The sequence below is a fragment of the Pyxicephalus adspersus genome, chromosome 5 (genome assembly GCF_032062135.1).
Source record: "Pyxicephalus adspersus chromosome 5, UCB_Pads_2.0, whole genome shotgun sequence".
Taxonomy (NCBI): domain Eukaryota; kingdom Metazoa; phylum Chordata; class Amphibia; order Anura; family Pyxicephalidae; genus Pyxicephalus; species Pyxicephalus adspersus.
The window spans coordinates 11,886,794-11,914,373 of NC_092862.1; the positions used below are offsets into that span (position 1 = coordinate 11,886,794).

The window sequence follows — 27,580 nt, forward strand, 5'->3', positions numbered from 1 at the left end:
GCGGTTGCCAAGGCGGAAAGATTTTTTCAGCATTGTTAAACCGGACGGCAGATTTAATTAGTTTCATTAATGTGTCCATGGCCGTCAAATTCAGCAGAATGGCCCTGTGGATCCAGGGCAAAAGAGCTAATGAGTTCTTGCCACAAAGAAGAAAAATGTTGTTTAGTATCATGAAGATGAAATATAACGTTGTCATGCAATGCTGTGCTAAAGCAATTGTGGTGGAAAGTCCTTTACATTTGTGAAAATACTTTACATTTGCTCTGGCTGTTTTAATAACAGGCTCATATATACGCTATATAAATAGACAGGTTGACATTCAAAAATCCGGCAACCTCCTAACATGAGGAGTGCCAAATTTTCAAAAAATCTGGATTTTTAACGGTTATTTATGCTGTATACATTTAACAGAAAACAAATAAATGAGATGAAATGAGCAGGTAAGCACGTGCAAGCAAGACCCAACAGCTGATTCTGGAGTACAGTGCATCAAAACATAACGCCTCCAGAAAACAGCGTAAATTTGAAAATGCGCTCCAAAATCTGAAGTAACGGAATTATCGATGGCCGGATTTTTGAATGTCAAGCTGTATATAAATATATAGTATATATGAGCCCATTATTAAAACACCCAGAAATGGTGAAGTATAACCATAGACCCAGAATGTAAAGTATAAGGTTTTCCACTACAATTGCTTTAGCACAGCATCGCATGACAACGTTATAATTATATAACCTATATATATAATGGCACCAGGGATTGTTGATCCAGGGAAAAAAAGATCCAGAAAGAACTTTTATTCCCAGTTTTAGTACAGTGAACCATCATTTATAAGGTTTTTTTTGCCTTCCTCTAGATCAACTATGCATGTATAGTGCTATCTGGAATGTTCAATCTTCAATCAATTTTTTCTCCTAGTAGTTGAACTTGATGGACTTTGGTGTCTTTTTTCAACCTAACTATATCACTATATCACAGTCTATTCTACTGTGGCTCCATGCAAATTAACTGGATGCAGGTTCTAAAGCTGATAGTAAGAAGAGATGTTTTTAAATATCTTGCTGCCCTAGGCACACTATAATGATGAACAAACCTTGTAATGCTTTGTCCTTTGTGTATTGTAATTATTTTGATTAATTATATTTTAATAAAGACTGCTGCAATGCACTTTTGCATGCGGTCTTCTGTCTGTTACCAGCATCTATTGTAGATAACCCCCCAAAAGTTATCTTGTTTTCTTTAGCCACAAATGTCCACAGAAAAGGAAATGTAAGAAGGAAATATGTATCATAACTAATTTGTATGAGGGCTAGATCCAGCTGCCCTAGGCATAGGCTTATATATTGAATTGTGGAAAGTACAGGCTTCCAAGTGAATAGTTTTGCAGCTCCAAAGCGATCATGTACAACAACCTCTGCATATTCACCCAAAGGATAAGCTCACTGTAGTACAAAAGTTTAACATAATAATGTGCCTAAGCACTCCAGGATCTTAAGATTCCATAGCTGTATACCTGCAGTATCAGGAAATTTATAGTTAGATTTGGTGATGTTATTCACCACTGAACACTGTTGCTCACAGTTGGCTCTGCTGGAGGCTCTGTCATGAGGAAGCAAAACCTGCCTCTATCAGGATGGCTGCCTCCGCATAGAGAAACAGTGCAGAATAAGACATCATTGGTAATAACTTTGGCTGCAGGCATCACTTGCCTCAGTCCTTTGCCAAATTTTTTCATTTTGTTCCAACAGTGTCCAGCTTTTTTGCACAGCTCTCAGAGTTCAGTTCCTTAATAATAGTAGTTTAGTTTATCTCATTATTCTTCTGTCTTTAATTTTTGTGAATTTCATCTCTTTCATCCATAAATGTGTTTTAATTTTTTGTTATACTTTTTCCTATAAAATATAGAAACCATAACCTACGGACTGGACAGTAATGAGCCTGGTCCAGCATCCTGGTCAGAAATAGTCAGTGATAAATTTTTGTCAGACCATGTAATAGCATAAACTTCAGAAAGTTAGTTGTTCATAGTTAGGTTGAAAGAAGACACAACAATAATGATTTACCTTGGAATTTATTTTCCCCCTTTTAGAGATTCGATTAGATTTGGCAGGCCATTATTGCACAAAGGGACAGGCGATGTCTCTTCTATAATAGTCTTTTTTCCTAATATTACTATTATTATTAATAAACAGTATATAGCACCAACATATTATGCAGCGCTGTACATTAAATAGGGGTAGCAAATGACAGACAGATACAAACAATGACACAGATGAAGGAGCGAACCCTGCTCAGAAGAGCTTATAATCCAAGAGGAGGGGGGAGTACCTGCCTGATTGCTCCACGGAAATTAAAAAAAAAAGCTCCAGCAGAAGAGGCTTTTTTCTCCTATAATGAGAGAAAAGGCATGGGCAGTGAGATTAGAACCCCTTTTCCCCATTTACTGCGCAGTGCAAGATCAGGGGACGTAGCCAGAAAAGGAAGAAGATGGAAGAAGATGGCAGCGGGACAAAGGCAAGTTTCAGGACAGCGCGGGACCCAAACGAGACAGTGCCAGAGAAATCAGGGGCTCTGCGGAAGTAAAGGGGAGTAATTTTTTTTTGGAGTATGATTTTTTTGTTTTTGGTTCAGTTCAGCTTTAAGTTCCCTGCATAAAAAAAAAAGTTTTTATCATCTCTCGTGGCCTATGCAAACTGACCACACGGTCAGTTTGCAGAAGGCAGTTCAAGGCTAAAAGAAAATTTTGCAGTGAAAAGTGCTTTATATTTAAAAAAGGCTGGGCAATAATAAAAGGGGGAATAAACCTGGATTTGGGCTATACATTTCCCAATAAAAAGAAATTATCCTTGAATTAGGGTCAAATTGAAGCCCTGAAGGGCTATGAGCCTGGAAGCAGGTGCAACCATGCTGTCAATACTGCTATACCACTGACTGAGAATTCATCATCTGCGTCGATCGCAGGTGGACTGTACGTGATGTGCGTGACAAATGGAAACCATAGAAATCTGCTGAAACTAATATTAAATCTGTCTTTGTCTTCCTTCTCCAGCTGGAAGTCATTGTGCAGGCCCGGCAGCTAGACATCATCATGCACCCTGTTATTCAGAAATTAATTGAAGTAAAGTGGAATTTTTTTGGCAGGTAAGCCCAGAGACCATTTTCACTGCGTTAACTGACAGTGCCCGCGGGCAGAGCTCCCTCTCAGCTGTTGGAGATGAAAGCAGCTACTGTGTTCTGTTCCCTTTTCAGAAAGAAGATCGCTATAGCGCTGTCACTGAATCTTCTATTCATCCTATCGTGGACGGCTCTAGGGATTGCTTCCTCACTGCCAAGAACAGAGGAAGCCCCTTACAAGTTTCCAGAGGTACGTCATGGTGTGCGTGAAGGGAATACAAAACATGGCACCCACAGTATAAGGATTGCCAATACAAATGGAAAAATAAATAAACTCTAAAGGCAGTCCTCACATTAAGAATTATTAAAGAGCAACAAGCACACAGTTATGGATAAGTATTATATTTTTTAAGTGTGTTCTTGCTTTGAAAAATGTTGCTTTATGCATTCTGGCTGCTCGTAGTTTTCGTTATGCCTTTCTGAACACTAGAAGGCAGCACAAATGCAAAGTCAGCTTCTCCACTTTAAGAAAAATCCATGTCCAATGATTTCTTGCATTGTTTATCATGGATGGGGGTGTTTATACTTGTAGTTTTAACTCTTTACAGCACATTGGGGTGGCTACAAATGAAGACATTCTGAATGGAGCATGAATTGTAGCCACAAGGATTGAGGATATGCAGTTCTCTGCAAAGGATAGAAGGAATTCATGAGGAATAATTGAACATATTTTTCAAAAACAGGTAGAAAGAATGTATTATTAGGACAAAAAATGATCTTTTCTTGTTTTGCGACCCTAAGTAAGACAGCAAAGAAATAACTTCAATTTGATTGCCCCAGCAGGATATACTTATCTTACCTCTGCTACCCCACCACTGCATTCAGATTTTGAAAACCCTGTTACGTTTCTAAAGTTGTAGCTCAGCCAGGACTATGTTCTTCCTATGTGATAGCTCCAACTGTCCTAGAAACTAGTATATCTTATATTCCTTCACAAGTATCAAGTATATGCATCAGCTCCTAGTGCTTAACTGAACCCTTGGGGTGAAAAGGTATGATATGACCTGCTGGAAGAGCGAGAAACCTTAGTTAACTTTTTTTTTTTAAAAAAAAAGGTTCAATCTGGTAACATTAAAAAAAAAGTTATTTTTGAGCACCCTTCTAGTGACATAGGCTTGGATAATATGATCTGTCTGCTGCATGCAGGATGAGGCATTTTCTAAATCTTCACTTACTTAGACTGCAACATTGTAACTTTGGAGTAATTCCCAATGTCATGGGCTACAACAGGGCCTAATCAGTATTAGACATTTGTGAACACAACCAAGAACTACAGGCTCCGGGATTTACATGATTGTGTCCCCTCTGAGTCTAAATGAGTGTTTCTCAACCAGGGTTACTCCAGAGATTGCAGGGTTTCCTTGAGCAATTTGTGCCTCTCATGTGAAGTGACCATTGACCACTGAGGGTACATTGCTATGTCCTTTACAATCAACTACCTACAGCTTTTATGTGTTTAAATAAAGTTAAAAGTATACTAAATGCTTGGTGATCCTGACAATTTCCTTATTAATAATGAGTTTCCTTTGGGTTTCTGACCACACTTAACACAGACCTGTGCTAGTCAGTTTACTCCACGGAACTCCATGGCACCTCCAGAGTTTGCTAGGGGTTCCTTGAGCAATGAGAAATGTGTCTCTCAGTTCAGTTTAACTGACACCAAAGATTTTTTTAGCTATCTGTAAGGGGGACATTCTTCCTACATTGTAAGTGATATTCTTCACCCTGTACACCATGATAAAGTACTGTAAGCTGTGAATATAATGAAATAGCAGGAGTTCCACAAAGACTTAAAAGTTATTGGAATGGCGAGAAAAGTCTTGGTCTTAATATTAAATACCTTTAAATGTTACACATTACATAACATGCGTGCACTAGAAAAAAAAGGTGTATCTTATATTAGGTCCACTGGAAATATATCTATATTAAGATGCAGTCCAATAAGTACAGCATAAAGGAAATGCCACATTTTCTGCTTCCTCTCTAGGATGTTTGGAGAATCATCCTCATTGTTATAGCATTGGGATTGATGATTTATCAAATGGTGGAAGAATTTAAGGAAATCTTTCAATCCAGGAAAAAACTGAAGCTCTGGAAGAAATGGAGGAAGAAGGAATTAGAGAAAGACCTTAAATACTGTCATCCAATGTGGCCAGAGGTATGTTGTGTGTCATTGTAGCAGTGTCATGTATCTCATTCTTTCATTTTTAGAAAGGACATTCAAATGTTTCCAAATTGATAAAAATGAGCTTTAAAACAAGCCTTTGCTAACCTCTCTAGCTGCAAGCTAGAGTGAATCATTTTCAAGTTTCCAAAAAAAAGTTGGTAAAGTTGCGTCTCAACACTTTGCTGTACCCCTCCTCCCGTTCATCTGTTTAGTGTCTGCAATAGAGAATTAAAAGCTGTGTCTCCAATGTCCCGAGATGTGAGCTGGCCCAAGGTAATGGTAAACTGTGACCAATTAAAGCGGACATATCATTGCATTTTCTCTTCCATCTTCGCCGCTGCCGCTGCAGTAAAGATTGGAGGGGAAAACCTGCAGTCTTCTGGAGTACTTGCATCACATATCCCAGGAGCCTGTAAGCTGCTCCTTCCCACAGGCTGGCATGGGGCGTTCATCATCAGGGGTCTTTCTATATTGTAAAAAAAAGTGCCCAATCTCATAATGTACAGTGGGATCAGTACTCTTTTTGTACGTTTGCAGTAGGACACACCACCCAATTTTGCGCCTGTGCAGTGCAAATTGAGGTTAAGCAAACAAGAACCTGTAAGAAAGAAGATGGCCATACATGCGATTTTATCTGGGGCTGGAAAGAAAAGGGAAGCCAAGACAGCACAGGACTCCCTGACCCTGGTTTGTGGAGGGATTGGGGCTTTTGACTGGTAAAGGTAAATGATTTTTTTTCATGAAAGTTCCACTTTAGTGAAGCAGCTTTGCAGAACTATTGATACAAAAGGGAGGAATCCTATTTCTTACATCCAAGCTAATTCAGTATTTAACCCCTAGGGTTTTTATGTGTGGGCAGTAAAGGTGGGCACTGTAGGATACTTTCCTACAGATTCCCAGGGTTCAGTTTTAAAGCCTATTTACTGCTTCTTAAAAATGAGTAGCTATTTGCATATCCATATCATAACCTTAGGTCTGAAAGTAAAAGTACTGCCCTGCTCTTCAATGGACCCTCCAAGTTTCACTTCAACTATTTTTTCTACTGTCTGCAATATGTATTTTCTATATTTATGACAGTGGTATTTACTCTTCTTGCAGGAAAAGGAATACTTACAGAAAAGTATAGAGGACCTGGAGGCACTCCAACCATCGTATTTTAAAGATTTCTGGTAGGTGACTCCAAATCTCTGATACTGCACAGTGCAGCCTGATATTATTGGAATGGACGAGTGTGTTCATCCCTGCAGGGAGTAACCTGACTTGTTCGGCGGAGCACTAATGTATAGCTTGGAAGCATTAATGGAAGTGTTCTGTTTGCCCTATATTTGGAGGGGATAGCCACGAAGGAGAGACAATGTTACACTGAACTCATAGCTTGGAGGGACAGTGTAATAACTGCACTGCATCACTTTGTTAATGTGACAGCTGCAAAAATAGAGCAGAGAGACAAAATAGTAAATAGTTTTAGCCATTGTGGCAAAATGCATTTGGAGTCAGGGGAAGGTGAAATAGGACGGGTATTAGTCTGAGTGCTGTTGTGGGGGGATTACACCAGGCTGATAATTGGGTAAATCTAGGTATAGGGGCACTGCAGTAAATTTTCAAGAGCATTTTTCACCTATTATTACTAGCCGATTTGTGTCAGGAAGGGGGTCCAGATGGTGTAAGTGAATGTACAGTTTTAACAAAAGATTAATTTTAGAACAATCCATCAGTCACCTCTATTAGCAGTGTGGAGAAAACAATCTTCAAAGTTTACAAATGAAGCACTGGCATTGGAGCAGGTACTTACTGCCAGCCTTCCAATATAAACAAACAGCAGGTGCTGTTATTTTTTAGGCTAGGTTCAAAAGCTATGGGAGAGAGTTAGGGGAGAGTTTTTTTTTTTTTTTTTTTATGTGTAAGGCCATAAGTAATAAGTTGCTGACTTTAAAAAGGGCAATTATTTGGGTTGTTTGAATTACCTTTTAGACCACCACAATATGTCCATAGTTTTAAGAGATTAAATGATAATACATGGGATAGAGATCAAACAACAGAAACCCAACTTCAGAGTCCTTGTTGTGATCTGGATGAGTTACTCAGTATTACGTGTAGCTACAGAGGTCAGTGAGAGCTTGTTTCAAGTTTTTCGTGTTGTTAAGGCAGTTTATGAACTTAAATAGCAATATCCTGGAACAAACCTACAATAGGTTATATCTGTATATACAGTATATTTTGGGGGATAGGCATCAAAGTCACTGCTTGCACAGTTCTTCAAACTCCAGTTGGGATTTCAGGGCACTCTGCCCACTTTTATTCACTTCAACCACATGACAAAAAAGATAACATTTACGATTTACCTTGCAGGGAAACAGTATCATCACTGTAGAGAAAAAAATAACTTTTGTTCTCCTCCTGGCTCTCTGTGGCACTGTCTCCCCAGAGCTGATGGTCCAGCTTACCTAAGTTTTTTGGGAGACCTCCTTGGCTCTTCCTGCACACAGGCTTGACACAACCTTTCTTCCCAAGACCCCTGGCCTCAGAATCCAACTGCATCACCATTCTCATACACCAGCTCCCATTAGTTATAATCAGCCAGGTGTTTCTCATCCACCTCAAATTCGTGGCCTGGAAGAGTGATGGAGTGTTTGATCCACCCATTCCTTTTAAGATACTTCGAGCCTGGATCCAAAATAAAGAGCTGTAAATCTGCAGTATAACAATTACTTTTAGCCAGACCTTTTAATTTTTTTTTGCCAGGTGAAATTGAGGAAAATCCTGCGAGATAGCCTGGCTTCGTATGTCTTACTAAACAGCAATATCTATAGTATTGGTCTCTGTGATTTTACTCATGGAGGTGAAATGGTACATAGTCTGATTTGCAAGTTATACGGAAGATTTCCTGTGACCTCCAAAGTAAAAAAGGACATTTTCTGGTGGACACTTAAGTATAACACAGTATTCCTTGCTGACCCCCAATGTAAACAGGGAACGTACCTTTTTGCAATATAGGCTACCATCATGTGCCAATATAGGGTGCTGTAATCCAGTAAAAGGTTCTGGAATACTGGGGAGAGAAGCTGTATCTTTGTTTTCTTAAGGTGTCTACTTGTACTTGTGCTGCTAGTTTCCACTTTATGTACCACTAAATAACCTCAAATTTTCACCTGTAGCATTTCATTTTTAAACTCAGGCTGCATACAAATGTCTTGTATGTAATTCTGCCTGATAAAGGTGAAAATCTCCTCTCTCTCATTTTTTTCATCGTCGTCTCCTCATTTGGCTTTGTGAGCCAGTCCGAGTCACGCTGACACAGTTTATCAATTTCCCTATTAAGCTCTTCCTTTAGTCTGTCTCTACCGATTTCATCACTGTTACCCAACCACTGTATTTTTTTGGTTTCTGACTCTTAATATTATTCTGCGTTTGTACTGTATTTCTGAGACTATTGATTAGAGAGCAGCTTACCACTCCATTCATTAATGAAACAGTGAACAGTACATTTCATGGCTCCTGAGGCTGTTAAAGCCCAACTTAACCCAATATTGAAACAGGCAAATACTAATAGCAAGCTGGTTGATCAGTTAATAACAAACAGTGTAGAGCAAAGCAAAATGGTGGACCAAATTTTTGTTTTATTGGCCATATGTGCTTACAGAAAACAAAATGACAGCAGTTTTAATTCTCCCTTACTCCAATCAAAATGAAAAAGTTATGCCTTTAGATATATGTTAAACCTGCTTTTTGCAGTTGTCTGTTTCCTGGAATTGACATTATGCACAGATCAAAGGCATTTCTTTGTTTTGCTCTAAGCAATAACCATAATACATTATAACAATATTACAAACTGAATTTCTGAACAAAAACTTTTTGTATATTATTATTATTACACGGTATTTATATAGCTCCAACATGTTACATAGCGCTTTACAAAGTCCCATAGTCATGTCACTAGCTGTCCCTCAAAGGGGCTCACAATCTAATGTCCTGACCATAGTCATATGTCTTTTGATACAATATAAGGTCAATTTTTGGGGGAAGCCAATTAACCTAGCTGCATGTTTTCGAATGTGGGAGGAAAGACAGGGAGAACATGCAAACTCCATGATAGTGCCCTAGATGCAAACTCCATGATTTGAACCTGAGACCAAGCACTGCAAAGGCCAGAGAGCTATCATTTGAGCTACTGTGCCACCATTGTCAATATTCCTGCTACGCAAACAGTCAATTCTCTCAAATTACACTGCTTGGGAAAATGGGCCTGATTAATAAAAGCTCTTCAAGACTAGGGTAGGTAGACTATCATGGATGAACCTGGGTGATCCAGCAAACCTGGGGTTTATCTGGCCTGGATTGAAAACATTTGTCAACTGATAGCAGATGGTTTTTAAGAAATCCAGTTCAAACTTTCTGGATCACCTAGGTTCTCCCATGGTAGTCTATTTTCTCCAGTCTTGGAGAGCTCCCAATGGAGCTGCACCTGCCAATTGCAATGGCCACAATAGTTGCTCCTACTGACTCTATGAAGTATATTCCTAAAGTAGTGATTCTGACATTCTCTGAAACATTCCCTGGTGGAGAATGAACTGCCATTAAAACACGTGGACCTGAAAGATTCTCCACCGGGGAATGTTTAAGTAAATGGAATGTACTACTTTATAAATAGACCCCTATGTTGACTCTGCCCAAGAATTTCTGAATATAATTACTAATCCTTAGGACAGGAAATTTATAAAAGATTAATTATAAATGTGTATTTACCTGTTTTCCCGCAGTTGCACTTTAAATATAATTGCTCGAATGAAAAGCAAACACAGGTCATGGGCAGAGAATGTGAAGTTGTAAGGTTGTAATTGGAAATAATTTCATTCTCCGGTTTAGTATCTTCTGAATCCTGTCCAGTATCAGGCAATTATTTTCCCACCCTGCGAGCCCAGACCAGCCCAGGCTGTAGATAGAGAATTCCTTAATCTGTGATATCAGATTTGCCTGAATGCTACTATCTTTCTCATCCACAAAACTGAAAACTTTATCATGTGGGTTACAAGGAAAACACTGAGCAGTGTCACGCAACAGAATCCGGCTCTGTGTTACCTGATCAGACCCGTCACATATCACTGAACAGGAGGCCCTGAACCATGAGGTTACTAGCTGCTCCATATTACTGTGGGAATAAAGAACCACTGGACCTCAGGGGCATGCTTCTTTATAAATAAGGTCTGATAATAGCATCATTCCATGCCAGTCTAATGGAGGAAAACAATATTAAAGACTTTCTGGCCTTTAGAAAGCTCTTCAACCTGTCAGTCATTGAAGTATATGGAAACCCAAACTTTGAACTTTCTTTTGATCTGGTAAATAAACCATTAAAAACATTTTGAGATGGTAACTTCCTGTGTACTGTATCTGTGCTGCACTTATCGGCCCCATGAGTTATCTGTCCTGCTCAACTTTAATCTGTGGACTGCAGAATTCTTTCCAGTATGCTATCATTAGGAAAAGAGAATGTTCTATAGTCCAAACGCAGTGCAAGCTGCCTAGGATAACAATGCTTCTCTCTTGAGTGTTGTCTCTTTAGGACGGGGCATACCATATAACTTTGAATATTGTAAAAAGGACAACCATGAGAAGGTATAATGCAGTGCACCACAACCCTTTAGAGCAGATTCCTAACAGATAGACCATCCTCCAGAGCAGGTCTCAGTAACAGACCCTCAGCACAGATCTTAACGACAAACTCCCAGTGCACACCTCTATGTTAGCCCCCCAGTGCAAACCCTAGTTATGGACCCCCAGTGTACACCTCCATGATAGATCCCCAGTGCACACCCTAGTGATAGACCCACAGTGCACACTCCAATGATGGACCCCCAGTAATAGATCCCCAGTGCACATCAAAGTGATAGACCCCCAGTGCACAACCCAGTGATAACTCAATGATAGACCCAGTGCACAACTCAATGATAGACCCCCCAGTGGCCAGTAGAAATCACTTATTGTCCCCTAAAGTATGTGCTTAACACAGCTGCTCTCACCCATTCATTTATCCTGTCTGCTGGAATTAAGCAGACTGTTAAGTCTGTTAGGTCTGTTAAGTCTGTTGGATAGAAAACTCTGGTCCATAGACTCTGCACAAAGCAGCAGCCGAACGCACAAGCAAATGTCCTTCCAAACGAATGGAGACACACTTTCCCTGTAAATTCTTTTGGGGATCTTAAATCAGAGCACCCTTTAAATTATCCATTAGACCCCATATCAGAGACCTTCACTATATTCCCCTGTGGATCTCAGATCAAAGACCCTTCCCAGCTTTCCCTTCAGTTCTCAGATCAGAGCCTCCATCACACCTCATCCCACATTTTCTAAAAATCAGAATGGCTCCCACATACACTTATTAAAACCACAACACAGCCATGCCACAAATGCACATCTTTAGCTTTTAAGTGGAACTAAACCACACTATACTCACCTGTCCCCATTCCATCACAGGGCGCCGCTAAGCTAGAATGACGTAACTCCCATGCACCTATTTCAGTCCCAGGAAACACTTGGGAAGTTGGAGCTCCCAAGTATCCGGACAACCAACCAGACAGTTGATAGTTCTTCGGAGTGATCAGGCGGGTAAGAATGATTATTGCAGAAGGGACATTGCCTGTCTTTTTCTGCAGTAATGCCCTATCTGATCCAACATTTTCAAAAGTTCCGCTTTAAGTTTTACGTAAAATTATTTAAACATAATTTGGTTCCTAAGACCTTTTGTTTATGAGTGACAGAATTATTCCAAATGAATCTGTCACATGCTGCAAATGGAAATTGCTGTAGATCAGACTGATAAGTGTAAGCAGCCATGCACATATGGGTTTCAATCATTGTGACAGTGACAGGTAAAAAATGTCCGGGTAACATAGAAAAACATTCTCAACATATCTCTCTATTACTTTCACATTTTTTTTTACCTATTGATGCTGCCAGAAATTCTGTGAGCTTCCAACTCCTTGTTAATTGTGATGCACTGAAAATGCTGTTGATCAAAAGCTAGCCATATTTTGTAGAGTTCAGGAAAAATAATTTTATTTAGTAATATTTAAACACAATATAACAGTAAGTATTTTCAATATTACAATGTGCATGTCATAAATGTATTGCTAAGGGCTCAAATCTTCAGCGAACTGAAAATGTTTTCAACACTAAAGGAATAAATGTACCGCAATGAAAATACAGCAATGTTTTAGTGAACTGACCCCAAAGTCCTTTCTGTTTAACATGCTCCATCCTGCCCATCTTCCTGGAGTCTGTATGAGGTTAATCTGCAACCCAGTTCTCAATTATAAAATGTTTATAAATAGAGGGAGAAGAAAGGCCAATGGACCCATTAAACTCCTCTCATTCAATAATACATTTCCCTGAGGTCACAGTCTAATTAGCTTTTGATGAGGCCGTCTTTCTTTGACTTTGCCCAGTGGGTTCTGTAAACCGCTATCCTTCTATTCCACAGCAAGAAATATTTCCTTTGTGTCTGTTTTGAATTTGCTTCCTCTGAATGTTCTATCTGTATTGGTGTCACAATGACTCACCATGCAGATGTTAGCTTAACTTGCTCACTGTCTGGTGTGGCCTATAAAACAGATGAAATAGAACTTTACCTGTAGCCTGTGTGGTTCTTCTTAATAAACTGAAACCCCAATAGGGGAATTTTCTGTTATTCTATGCTAGGATACAGCCAAAGACAGACCCTGTTTTGGATCCAAATATGTTCAACCCCCTTTCCCCCACCAGATAATCTTTTTAAGGTCTGCTATTAAGATTTCTTCAATAGGATCAATTGATTTGAAGAACATCTACAGGCTAAGGTCCCCTGCTTATTTTAGTACCCCTGAACCATTAATAATTTTTTGCATACATACCTTTTTACTGTGTCTTCTTGAAATGTTTCTGCCTCATTTGCTCTATGGAGAGTTTTGAGTGGGTCAAATACCTGTTATTTTTGCATACAGCGGTTTTGTTCTGCACACTCATATGTCTTGCATATGCTTGATGTAGGATACCCTATTATAAAACCAAATTCCTACTTTAAAAATTGGAGATCAGGCAAGTGTTTATTGCCGAAAGCGATAGGCCATGTCCCTTCTGCAATAACTATTCTTACCTGTCTGATTGCTGCCCTTCTGTCAAGTTTTGCTGAGCTGCCCATGCAATTGTTGCCAAGAATACCCAGCAATCCTGGCTTCCCTTGCAGGTGCAATTTATGTCATTCCGGCCCAGACAATAAAAATAGTCAATGATCGGGCAATGGAAAGAAAGAAGGTGAAGATGCAAGTGCCCGCGATGAAACGGTCAGGTATTGACTGTGTTTAGTTCCTCTTTGAGTAATAAATTTGATTAGTGGCTATAACAGCCCCTGCCCTTTTGGGAAGGATTAAATGACAAGATTTTGGAGTTTGAATTTATGATCATTCAGCCAAAAGAGCTTGTGTAAAATTAGGTATTGATGTTGGATGGAAAGACTTGCTCACAAATGACACCTCAGTTCGTTCCAAAGAAACTCAACAGGGTTGAGGTCAGGTATTTGTACAGGAGATTCGAGTTCCTCTACACCAAACCCCTCAAACTATTATGTCTTTATGGAGATGGCTTATGTAGGGCACTGTCATGCTGGAAGTGAAATGGGCCTCCTAAAGCATGCTACTGTCTAAACCAGTGTTTCCTGACCTTTTTAATAAAGAGGAACCCTTGAAATAACTTTCAGATATTCAAGGAACACCTTTCTATAATTAATATATACACAGCTCACAGTACATTGGTGTAGTGGTCATTGGTAAGATGGCATCTTACTCTGCTGGCCATTGGGAATGTTGTCACCCTTACAGATATCCAAAAGTATAATTGGTGTCACTTAAACTGGAACACCTAGCATCCTCAGGAGAAACCCTAGGGTTTGACGCAACACTGTTTGAGAAACACCCATCAAAAATGGAAACAAAAGTTGGTAAACCTACTATACTCACCTGTCCCTATTCCTTCACAGGACGCTGCCTTCTTTTTCACTTTGTGGAAATGGCCATCTGGATTGGCTGGGAGGACATAACTCCCACACTTGCATGTGGAAGTTTGTTCATTCTCAGCGAGCGCAAGGGAAGCCAGGAATGCCGGGTATCCTGGCAAGCAAAGCTGAGGTGCATATACACAGCTTAGCTTTTTTTGTTCCACTCAGCCATCAGGCAGGCAAGAAGGATTATTGCAGAAAGGACATCACCTGCCCCTTTCTACAATAATGACTTGACCGATCAAGCATATTTAAAAGTGGAACTTTCATTAGAAAACGTTTCAAGTTTTCCTAACTCACTCTAGAACAAAAAACACATCTTAGCTGCAGTTCATCTTCAAACATTGGGAGGATTGTAGCATCCTTTTGGTTAACTCTATAGGTCTTTGTACCTACATGAAATCTTTGACAGTCAGCATTAAAAGATAAATGTATGACTGGGGGTGTGCCAAGGGTGTGCCTTGTTTCTTGTTTTGTAACTGAGTTTTATATGGGTTATGTTTAATTCCAACCATTAAAGTGGACCTATACTGAAATGCATGCATAAAGCCATCTACAAGTAGAGCCCTACGCCATTGTACAATCTGAGGATCTAAGGGGTCTATTCAAAAAGCATTCACAAAAATTCTGACATTCACACTCTGACATTCACAAAAATTCTCCAGCTCTGCTCGTGTGTTTTCAGTACCATAGATTGTTTGATGAATATTAGATTCACTGCTTTATAAGTAGACTTCTAAATGTTATATCATGCATATATGTCTTACGCAAGCATCCTCAATGTGCACATTTTGCAATGTCATGTAGTGTTACTCAGACATCTGATGGGTAAATATAGTAAAAGATGACTGCTGGAGCTCTGCCTCAGCGTCAAGGTGCATCAGCACTTTATAGGGTCACATTTATGCTCATTCCACCTGTAAACATGTTACAATATTAGCAGCCAATGAAAGCATAAAGTCCTGCACTGTGCTTTCCATGAACAATTAAGGCACTTGCAAATGCCTCTAAATTCACTAGAGGCATTCAATTCAATAGAGACTGTTCAATTCACTATCAACACTCCCTCCTGCCATGGCATAGCCTTCTCCTCTCCTGGGAGTGTCTAATTACTCTCTATGTCAGTTTACCTCATTATATATTCTTCTATGTCACAGCAAGCAGAAGAGTAAAGGAGAATTATATAGATTGTATTTGAGTGGCAGCTCTAATCAAACCTGAATGGCGTCTGTCAACATCTGAGCACAGGTCTACTTTAATATCATGACCAATTTGAACATTTGTATGTGAAAATATTTGGAGTTTCCTGAATTATTTTTGGATAATTGACTGGTGATTTATTACACTCCTATGTTGTTCATGTATCTGTTTTATCTCCTCCAGGAATGTCTTTGATTGGATGGTGTACTTTCTACTCTGTGCTGTGATCATCACTCATATAGCTGATCTGGTTGTCCAGAATAACAAGGACCTGCATGTGTCTCACGTCCGTGTCTTTTCCGTCACTATTATATTTCTCTGGCTGAGAGTGATGAAGCATGCAAGAGCCATCCGGTAAGGATTCTAGTCGTACCTTCCAAAATCTTACAGGATAGTTTTTTTTTTTAGGACCTTTTCATGTAATGAGTTTAGGTCAATGATCATTTGCATGGATCCCAGCGACCTTCTTGGTTCAAAAAAGTTACAAAATTACAGCATTTGTTCTTTTAGTATTGGATAGCTTTACTTGGTAAGAGTGGAAAGGAAAATCTCTGATACAAGAGATTTTAGTGCAAGTGCCAATCTGTTTTTTTGAAGCAAGTTAAAAAAATCAAGAATTACGGCCAAATGCTTGAACTTGAACCTGTACTTAGCCCAAAGCAACAGGTTCATGATAATCCTCTCTCCAGGGCCGAACATGGGTCCTTGGGCCCACCAGCAATTGTAGGGAGAGCCCACCAGAATGCTTAGCTTTCCTACTATTTATTTATTCTTTTTTGTAAAAGCAGCAGGGGCCAAGGGCCAACCAGAGAGTGCCGTAAAGGTAATTCTGGGGGCATATAATTTGTGACCTACCTGATTTTTTTCTGGACCTCTCGTAAACCAGTTTGATCCTGCACTTCTCACTGCTCTGTTCAGCTGTGACAGGAGAGGTAACCTTGTGTAGTCTTGGTAATTGGACCAGTGCAGTCATATAGAGTGAGTCACATGCTCCTTCATACCTGGAAGTACTAGGTATTTTGGCTGTTACCAGCTAAATGTATGGAAATAAAAGAAAGTTAGGTTTATGTTGCTGGAAACAGGTATCTAAGCAAACTGATTTTTTTTTAGACAAGGGGCAGGTTTGTTTTGTCATTAAACTGCTGTATATACACCTTGAGTTACCTCTGATGGTTATGTTATAGCACCTTTTTATATTCTACTTTCATGTTAAAGTCAGTCCTTAATAGACATCTGTGCACTTAGTGTAACAACATTACATCATTCTAATTGTTTTGCTGCCGTTCTGATTCAGGTGGCGGAACTGCTGTAATCTTTTCTAATTACAAGTTATAGGTATGAATTATCATAAGTGTTCAAAGAAAATGTAACCTCCAATGTTTTGATGAACTCTACCTGCGGCAATAAAGTGTATACACAGGCAAGACTTACACAGGCACAGTCCCTCTTTGGGACTCAGCCTTCCTTTCCATTTCATTATTATATCATCATTCATTTGGGTTTGATCTTTAGATCTTCATAAGTGAATGTACTTTTAAACTACTGACAGATTTATGAAATAAAGCAGTGCAAATTGCAGTGATTACATAGCAACCAGATGTCACTAAACTGTAATTAGGGCAAGTTAATGTGCTTTTCTTTTTGGAAAGAGTGGGGAGCTTTTTATTGCTGTCTGCATCCCTGCTGAGGAAGCCCATGTTCTCTCCTTGCCTTGGTGACCATTGACTACTAAGGCTACATTGCTCTGTCCTAATAACCACCATTACAATATACTGTGAGCTGTGGACATAGAAATTATAGCAGAGGTTCTCTACAGATCTAAAAGTTATTTCTAGGATCCTCCCATGTAAAAAGGACAAGAAACTGGACATACACCATGCCATTCTGTGACATAAGCCAACAAATCTCCTTCCCCATCCATCCAGTCATGATCGGCTTGGTTCGTTATATGCAAACTGGGATTTTTAAGATCTGCAAATCTGACAGCTATTAGAAAATTTAAAACAGATTAACAAAGCAGAACAACAGAGTCACCAGAACAGGTATAGAGGGAAACTTTAGCTGCAATCAGTAATTAATGTATAAATAAAAGTTACTCTCAGTTTGAGGAGATTTTATTTTTCTTTCTGTTGAGTACACAGGATATGAAATGGATGGAAATCTTTCAACTAATGGCAAACAAAAATCTGACCAGCATTTTGAATTCTGCCTACTATATTCAAATTTAAAACAATTTTGGCTGTAGTATAAGCCCAGTTACTATTTAAAAGTTCTTGTACACTGAGTATGGAAGCAGAACTTGTTCAGGTTTTTAAAGCTGTGTCTTTTTGCCCACGTAGGTAGGACAGAAAGTGAAGGAATAATCCCTCCAAATGAATAGCAATTCAAACAATAAATAATACCTTCCCCTCTCAAAAACATTTGGCTAGAAGTGGAGTTAAAAACATCAACTCAAAGTAGTTAAAAGACAAAGTAACTACTCAAAGTAGTTATAGACACAATTTACATATCTCTATAATTAATGATTGTTTTTAAATACAACCATTGTAAGTATCTGAATCTGACTTGGTATCAGCCTATTGTAGACTACAATAAAGCTGAGCTCACAAAGGCAAGGGAGAACCAATCAAAGATGTCAGCCTCTGTACCTATTCAGTTTTTGGACTAATTTACCTACAAATAATAATGGTCAGCAAAAAAGTATATATAAATGATAAAAGTTTTTTTTTTTCAGTAATACCCCCTTTTACTGCAAGAACCTTATGGCAAATGTAATGTATAGCAGTAATACCCAGAGCCATTGGTTTTTAAACAACATGTCACTTTTTACATATACTCAACCCTTCCTAATAAATAAGACATTAGACGTATTCCCTATATATATATAACTATATAATATAGTTATGGCCTGACATGGCAATGCTCTTCCTCATGTACCAACAATTTGCAAATATAAGAATTATCAGAATATTTAAGTTATTTAAAACATGTACAACTTTTTTTTTATTGGGACACACATGTTGTCCGTTGTTTGTGAGCAGGCATCATTTTTGCCATTAACATTCAGAGGATTCCTAGAATGTCTAAAGGCTTTGATGATGGAGGAGCAATGCCAGCATGTTGGAAATATTTGTCATTTTACTGCTTGGTAACCAGACCTCCTTGGACTATGATGAGGTTACATTTCCATGATGGTATCCTGGATAACTGGCCCTCAGGTCATTTCTCTGCTGGGTTTCAAGACAGCCATCAGGTATTTTGCTCCATGACTGATTGTCTTGTTCTTACCAAGATCAGGTTCACCATACAAGCTTCTAAAAGATGATAATTTATCTTCAAGTCAGGAGGTGTTTCAAGCAGCAATAGATTCACAGTCAATCAAAGTCGTTATCAAATTTATGGTTGTCATTAGGGAAAAAAAAGCTGGTATAAATTTATTCTTAGAATCAAAAATGTTCTAAATTTCCTTCCATCATTTAGGAAAACGTTTTTTAACATTTGTAACATGTAAACGTTTGCCTTTTTTACATTTTTTTTAACCTTTGGTTTATTTTGTGCTTTTTAAAACTTTTAAGTTGAGTATAAAACTATGTTTGTCCAAAGCATTTTAAAGCCTAATTTAGGCCTTACCTACAGTATTGCACATTGTACAAGCTCCTCTTCTTTCCTACTCTGATTTGATTACACATGGTGAGTTTATCACATTTCCTGGCAGATGGACATCATCTGCCTCTTTACTCCCCAGCCTATCTATCCCCAACCCACCCAATACAATTTGTATATTTTACAAGGTGACCCTGTTTGCATTTAGCATTTTTCAAATTACAATGCAATTTCTAATAAGTTTTTTTATTATTTATTGTGTCATTTAAGAACACATCTCACACACACACTGATCCAGTAATTTCGAATTTCATAATTTGTTTTTATTATTTTATTTTAAACAGTGTTGTTATGCTATAACACAAAGTAATCTTGCTCAAGATTTTACCAAAAACTATCACATGAAAAAAAAGAAGTATAAGCAATTTTTGCACTCAGAGCTATAAGGCTCTTTTTATAACCTTTTATTATTTATATATATAAAAAGAAAAAGAGATCACACAGATATCAGTATAGATAAGGATAACATCAAAGCAGTCAATTGCAAAAGAAATACACAAAAAGACCAAGTAACAAAAACAGAAAAGCAAAAATTAGACAAGGAGATTTCTCATTTACATTATAGAGATAAAATATAAACCCTCAAAGCAAAAGGCACAATGAAATGAGATGAAGGGACAAAAGACTGAAAAGGATGCTAAAAATGGAAGGTTGAGCTTATGTTTATATTTTTAATGAATTCAAGTGACCCCTCTACTTTGCAGAGCCCAGAAATTGCTTTCAGTAAAACCAGGTAGTTAGGAATTTAGTCTATATTTTATGAACCTCGGCAGCATAATCACATTCACTCCCTGGAACCACTAACAGGTTGAAGGGCATTCAGGGCTATTCTATAGTAAAGGAATACAAGCTCTAACAGCAGTAATTAAGTGCCGCACAACAATTAAACATGGCACCTGAAGGACAGGGCACTCAGATGGAGATGGAAAAAGGCTGGATCCTGCGGAATTAAAAAATCAAACTTTGGATTTATTAGGCTTTATATAATGTTACCACTACCTGAAACTTAACTTAAGCCGTCTTGTACTCATTTTTATCACACCTTTTCTTATTCTTGTAAAGAAACAATTTTCAGTATTAGTCTACCACTGTTTTAACGAGGCACAAGCAGACCTCCAACCTGTTTTGTCTCATCATTTACTAGTCCAATATTGCACTCTCCCTCCTCTGTGCTGCAAACAACTGTTCATTCTGCCCTTCTCACCCCTGCAAACCAGAAGAACAATCACCTTGGAAACAAACCTAAAACCAATTTCTCATCTAGCATTAAATGACTTAATACACATAGGCAGAATATATGATTGGCCCCTAATGCATCATAAATGAACATGCAGGCATCCAGACAAAATATAACCACAAACCAGAGCAGAGGTCTTGTACATTGTAAGTGATATGGTAATTAACTGAATTTAATAAACATTTTATAAATAATTTTTTTAGTATTGTTTTTTTTCTATCTCAGCCTTCTTGGTCCTTTCATTGTTATGCTTGGAAAGATTGTGAATGACGTGCTCAAGTTCCTTTTTTTGTACGGAGAGTTTTATATTCCCTTTGCCTGCGCCTTCTGGATCATCTTTGGAGGTTTGCTTTTCATTTCTCTATTTCATTCTTTTGTATTTTTGCCTTAAAACCTGTCTATGAAAATTGCCATTGACGGTATTGCTTGGCTGTCATACTGACTTAAGGGCTTTAGGCACTAAAAAACTATTAAAACATGGAGTATGTAAAAGTATATATCCTCATATATACATAAAATAATTTGTTATGGTGGTCACACATATCTCTATAATTGTACAAATGATCAAATAATGTAACTAACTGATTAAACTGAATTAAAATTTCAAAATGCCATCCTCTTTTTAATTGATTTATTGAGCTCTAGATTGATCGAGTAACAGTAGCAAAAATTTGTCTGAAAAACAAACCTGTGTGTGTCCAACAAATCCTAATTTAGAAAGATCTTATAATTGTTTTCAATAGAATATTCACATTTATAAGTTATGTTTATCACCAATCAGAATGTGTGTCACATCATTCAATATTTTGTTTCAATGGTAAGTTGCTTATTTATAGTCAAGCTCTTTTAAAACAGCCAATAAAATGAACTCCCAACTCCCATATACTTCCTTCTTCCACACAACCAGTCTATCTCATCAGACTTGATTTATTAAGACTGGAGAGGATACATTTTCATTGGTAAAGCTGGGTGATCCATTCCAGGTTTGCTGGATCACCCAGCTTCACTGATAAAAGTGTATCCTTTCCAGTCTTGGAGAGCTTTAATAAATCAGGCCCATAGTCTTCTTTTCAATTTTATATCCATCAGATTTACATTATCATGAACAATGCAGGACCAACAGTTCTGCAGTGTAAGTGAGGACACCAAGTTCACGTCCACAACAAGCAAAAAGCCCCTACTCCTGGGGGTGGGGGAAGCAGGGGATAAGAACAATAAACATTTTTTTATTGGTGGCCTAGACAAAAAATAGCAAATAACCTTTGCTGTATAGGGGGAAGAGGTTTTTAGTTTTCCCTGGAAATCATTTTTCAAATTATCCTTATTAAGGTATAAACTCCAACAAAAAGCTAATTTGTTCCCTTTTGATTTGGTATACTATTAAAAGTGTTTTGTTATACCTGTTTAATAAGTGTAAAAAAATGCCTGTTGTTCTTTCTATCAATGTATTGAGCTGATATCTTCCTGTGCTCTCTATTAGTACCATTCACAGCTCTCTCTCTCTGTGAACTACACAGCACCAGGGATTTATTCAGGGTCCTGTCCAAGGGTGTTAATCCTTCTCTTTTACCTATAGCATATTTAGTATTGTCAGCCTAGGACAGGAATTAAGTTACTAACAGGTACACTAAGTAAAATAAAGATAAAAAAGCCTAAAAAAAATCAAACAAATATAGTCACTACATTTTAAAATTGGTAAACTGCAATATATTCCAGTTTTGCTCTTCAGTTTAGATAATCTTGTATATAAAGAACTTATTGGATGTTTGTAATGCCTCAGCAATATAAGAAATGTTCCCCTGTTGTAAATCAAAGTAGTTCAGCCCTCTGAAGGGGGGGGGGGGGGCAGTTTACCAACCCTAGGATTCAGGTACTTAGAACAACCAAAAAAAAGAAGTTTTTTCTGGGAAAAGTTTAGTTGTATTAAAAAATCTGTATATAAATAATACAAACAATCTTGATCACATACATTTTTCAAGTATCTGCAAAGTAACACGTTCAGATATTTAGACAAATGGGCCCAAATGGGTACTAGACAATCGACTGCTGTTGGGAATATATAGGTATGTAATTAAATTGTGCCGTATATGTATGTCGATACCCAAATGGTTTTGCCCGAATTAGGATTCTTCAGGGGTGACTTTTACTTTTGGCATAGTTGAAAGCGATCGCTTCACATAACCTAGGTACATATCAAATTTATAAAATCAGTCAAAAATACATTAGGCTGTACATTTAAGAATACATGCAGAAATATATTCAGATGCATATAGGATAATGTTAGTATCTCTATAGAGATGTATTCATGCAGGTATATGCATCCACAATCAGTTATATAGTGCAATAATTACATAGATGAGTTAATTCTAAACAATCTAACACATAAAATACTAGTAACCTAACATGTCAAAAATACACCATGGTCATGATAGAAGTCAAATAAAGGCCTACATATTCCTTGTAGATATATCAATTATAGCAGATAGGCAGTGTGAAGGAGGGAGACCATTTGTCTAATTATCTGAACATGTTACTTTGCAGATATTTGAAAAATGTATGTGATCAAGATTGTTTGTATATATGATATACAAATTTTTGAATACAACTAAACTTTTGCCAAAAAACCCCTCTTTTTTTCCTTGTTGTTCTATGTATGTTAATCTTGATCTGTATGAGTTGATGATCCCATGGTCTCTCTTTGTTTAGGCTTGGTAAACAATATGGCCAGTGTTCCTCAGATGCTGTTCACCATCTTTCGCATGACACTAGTGGACGACTATAACTTTTCAGACATGTATGCAGTCGACCCTGTTATGGCTTATATTTTGTGTGGCACGTTTCTTGGAGTCTCATCGATCCTTTGTATCAACCTTCTAATTGCCTTGCTTGCTGATTCCTTCCAAAGGTATGTTATGTATGGATGGTAGGATGTTAGAGAGGCGTATAGCATAAAAAAAGTCAAAAACAAGTGTTGGACTAAAGTAAGTCAATAGTTCCAACATACAAAAGAGAAAATATATGTACTGGCCTCCATGGTGAACCAAACAGGGAGGGAGTTCCAGTAATAAGAAAAAAAACCTAAAAATGGCACCACTTGAGTCATGAGTGCCATTTTAAAATAACTCAAAGACAGTGGATGTATATCTCAGAACTGTTTTAAAACTGCACCCAGGCTCATCAAGTGCCAGCCACATGCAGTGCTGACAGCCAGGTTTCTACAAGTCCATAAGTGGAAATTATCCATTTTGGCTTTCAAACCTTATACTCATCACTCTGCGGGGATGCACTTTAAAAGAGAATGAAGGCAGAATGTTTCTTCATTGTGTTTGCATTGCAACCATGACATCACAAGTGATTTCATGCTGTCAGAATGGAAGCAACGGTTAAAGGTGCATTTATAATGCAGCAATATGGCTGTGGCTGGTTTTAAAATGCATATTGTTTGCACACTTACAGCAACAGGTAGGAGATGATCTGTGTTATCATAGACATGTGGAGTGTGCGGTCTACATGCGGGGCTGAAATTAAATCTCAGGACAGAAAATCTTGAATCCAAAGCCCCATTCATAAAGGCCACCCCAAGCTATGCCATATGTTTTCCCACATTTCTCACTATTACTAAGTGCCGAAAAACACTGACATTTTAAATGTAACAATTGGTCCAGAGGTACCATGGGATTAATATTGTTAACTAGTACTTATATAGTGCTGACATATTATGCAGTGCTTTAAAAAATCCATAGTCATATAACTAGTCATATAACTAGCTGTCCCTCAAAGGGGCCCACAATCTCTTACGGTCTCATATGACCATAGTCCCATGGTATTAATACAGTCTAAGGCCAATTTTGAGGGAAAGGCAATTAACCTAACTGCATGTTTTTGGGATGTTAGAGGAAACCGAAGTACCCGGGGGAAATCTACACAAACACGGGAGAACATACAAACTCTTTGCAGGATGGTGTGGGGGACCAACCACTATGCCCATTTAGCCCACATAGACCGAGTCATTTTTACATTTGAGCTATGGGTCTATTGTTTTATTGATCTTTTAGTGATTATTTTTTAAGCAATACACAATTTTGTGTAAGTTTATGTGATACAGTCTTGTTTAAATTGCATTATTAAGTGAAAACCACTGTAATTTCTTACCTAACTCTACCACAGGGTTTATGATAACGCCACTGCAAATGCTGTAATGCAACAAGCAACTATACTGCTGCAGATTGAAGAGAATCTCGGCAAAAAGAGCAAAACCAAGCTGGAAAATCATATCCAAAGCAACTGTTCTCCATTATCTCTTTTTTATGATGATGACCTCACCATAAACCAAGATGACGATCTGAAAAAAGTCACATTTCAGATTAAGGTACCCTTTCAATGCCTGGCCATCTCTTCTCTTAGTCATGTGTTAGCCTATGCTTATCATTGATGGATGTATTTTAAATGAGCAATTAGGACTTTGGTTTTTTGGGTTCATATAAAAAAGTCTTGTTTTTCCGTGTTTGGCATGCAATCAAAACACCCATGGTACAAGTCCACATTGACAGAGGAAAGCAGTCGGACACCATTTGACCGATCCATGGAAAATCAATAGGTGGTATTCTGAACAATATTTAAAGTGCATTTTAGGAAAATTAGAATGCCCAGTCATGTAGTGCTAAAGCCAAAACTTTTTAGCTTTGGATAAAGTACTTAGGGATTGAAATCCTTGACCATGTTCTTTTTTTTTTGTGTGGGAAAGTAGGAGAAATCTTCTTCTATCTAGACAGTTGTCACCAGAAGTGTCCTACATTTTCCTCTATCCCTAACCAAGAAACAACCTTACATTTTTCTTCACTTTCAGTCCCAGAACAAACAGAGAGGGGGGATCTCCCCAACTGGGCACACAACAAGAAAATAGTGGCAAAGACATTTATAGGTAAAGATACATTTTCAGGTGGATTTTAGGTATGGGTAGGTTTTCCAGGGTAGATCAGCATTAGGCATAAGAGCCACATGCACTGTTTTAAGTTGAAATCAATCCTTTAAATTTTGGATAAAATTAGAAAGATTTGGAAAACCTGTGAGGATTTTAACAACCAACAAAAGAAAAAAAAAAACAGATGTTGTAACCTTTAAGAAATCTATACAAAACTGGATCTATAGTAAAAAGCATTATAGTTTGGGGTTAAGGGGACCAATGATCTGTTAGGGATTTATACATAGGGATAAATTACATATTAGGGTTTAAATGAGAGTAGGTTTAAGTGCTAGGGTTCGATTAAATATTAAAGAAAAGATCGGAAAATTTAGAGGTATATTCTATTTTCAACTGATCTAAAATACTGGCAGCTCAGCTTTTCATATTCGACAACAGCTTCAGAAACACATAAATTGCTGCTCAACATTGTACAGAAAATACCTAAACCTTATCACTTGTCAAATCTTGTGTTATATAGAATATTACAGTTGCTCTGCCATTTCAGAAATGTATAAATCTTTAACAGCTCAGCAGGCACTACGTGACTTCCAATCATGCATTATATTTCAGAAGGATGATGTATACATAAAAGCTGGAGGGTCAGAATTTGTGAGCCCAGGCAGTTGACAAAGCAGTAGCTGTCAGATATTAGGCAACTTTTGTCCCTTACCACTTAAACCAAGGAGACAAGCTGAGACAAAGTATGCAAAGCTAAAATGTTGGATGAAACCTAAATCTTTTATTGGTCAGGCTGTACAGTAATAATAATGTAGAATTGAATATTCTGATTGTACAACCCCAGCTGTGACTGATTCTATTTAAAAATGACACTTCCAAAATCACTAATACCTTCATAATATTGGAATTAATAGTACCCTTACACAGTGCATAGTCATCTAATGATGCCTTGCAGAGTCCTCAGAGATTAGATATTACACACACATGATGTGTCAAACAAATCCTGATGAACAGCTGTACCCATTGCCCATTGTTAGCCAAAAGAACAAATATAAGCTTCTAGTTATAGTTTGTCACCAACATCAGCCATTCATTCCAGTGTATTGGATCTGACAACACAATACTGTAAAGCATCCCCTCTGCATGTACATCTTGATAATCATACATCAGAAAAACTGGAAAAGATACTTTTGTGATATTTCATGATTTTAGTTGATTAACTGTGGCGTGTCATAAATCAAGAGACAATCAAATGACCGATAAAGTCAATGCAGTATATGGATCAGTTACATTTCCAACAATCTGAATATTTCACTATTTTGTTTATTCGTTACTGGCAATGCCCACTTGTAACCCTTCATCGGGGGTCACCACCATGTGTTTTAAGCTGAACTCTAGGATCACAGATAATTTTTTAAGATCCCAGCATTTTCAGAAATGTCACCTTTTTATAATGGCTAATTCCCACAGAGGTTACTGCAAATCTGCATTAACACTTCACATAGCTGACGAAAGAGTTTAAATTATTGTTTCTCAATAAAGAGAGAGGCAGGTAATAGATGACCCCTTCTTCCAGTCCACAATCATCTTCTTCCCCATATCCTTGTTCTTCTAGTATAACATTATCAGCCACTTCTATTATCTTTTCTACACTCAAGAGCAACAATTCAGTACAACCTTTTCCCCCTCCTTCCCACAATCAGCTTCTGCAATCCCCCCCCCCCCAAAAAAAAATCCATAACCATAATTACCTGTGCACCCTGAACTATGTTCTACCAGTGGTGTATGGTCATACTTAGGCTTCTCCATCTCCTGTCCATAATCAAATTTCATTGCTCTCTCCTCCTCATATAAACATCTCTGCCTTCTAAGTCAGCCTAGTATTTAATCTACTTATGCTGTCTCTGCTCTCTTTACTCCAGCCCCTGTTCTGCTCTTTCACCCTCTCCCAAAAGTTCCACGGTCAGTTGTATCTCCTCTCTACCATCCACCTCCTGTATTGAACATCTTCTACTCAGTCTCCTCTGTCCGCGTAACCTTTACTTGCCAATAGTTAGCTGTTGTCCTTCTGCCTTTTACTTACCATCTGGTCAATAAACTTGTCCCACTCCCCCTAGTCTACCCCACAGCTACAAGAATATTTTACCTTATGTCTTCCCAGTGATCAGTTTAGATATATTGCACATCGGAGG

The 27,580-nt window shown here is 38.0% G+C and overlaps 1 protein-coding gene across 1 annotated transcript in view; it reads left to right on the plus strand.

Annotated features, from left to right (window-relative positions):
- The window catches only part of LOC140331899 (transient receptor potential cation channel subfamily A member 1-like), a 64,987-nt gene that overhangs the window by 12,969 nt on the left and 24,438 nt on the right, over positions 1-27,580 (plus strand). The window contains exons 6-13 of the mRNA XM_072413233.1: positions 3,051-3,142; positions 3,251-3,365; positions 5,163-5,333; positions 6,441-6,511; positions 15,751-15,921; positions 20,693-20,811; positions 23,174-23,372; positions 24,635-24,836. Coding sequence (XP_072269334.1) covers positions 3,051-3,142; positions 3,251-3,365; positions 5,163-5,333; positions 6,441-6,511; positions 15,751-15,921; positions 20,693-20,811; positions 23,174-23,372; positions 24,635-24,836 — 1,140 coding nt within the window. The remainder of the gene's footprint in view (positions 1-3,050; positions 3,143-3,250; positions 3,366-5,162; positions 5,334-6,440; positions 6,512-15,750; positions 15,922-20,692; positions 20,812-23,173; positions 23,373-24,634; positions 24,837-27,580) is intronic.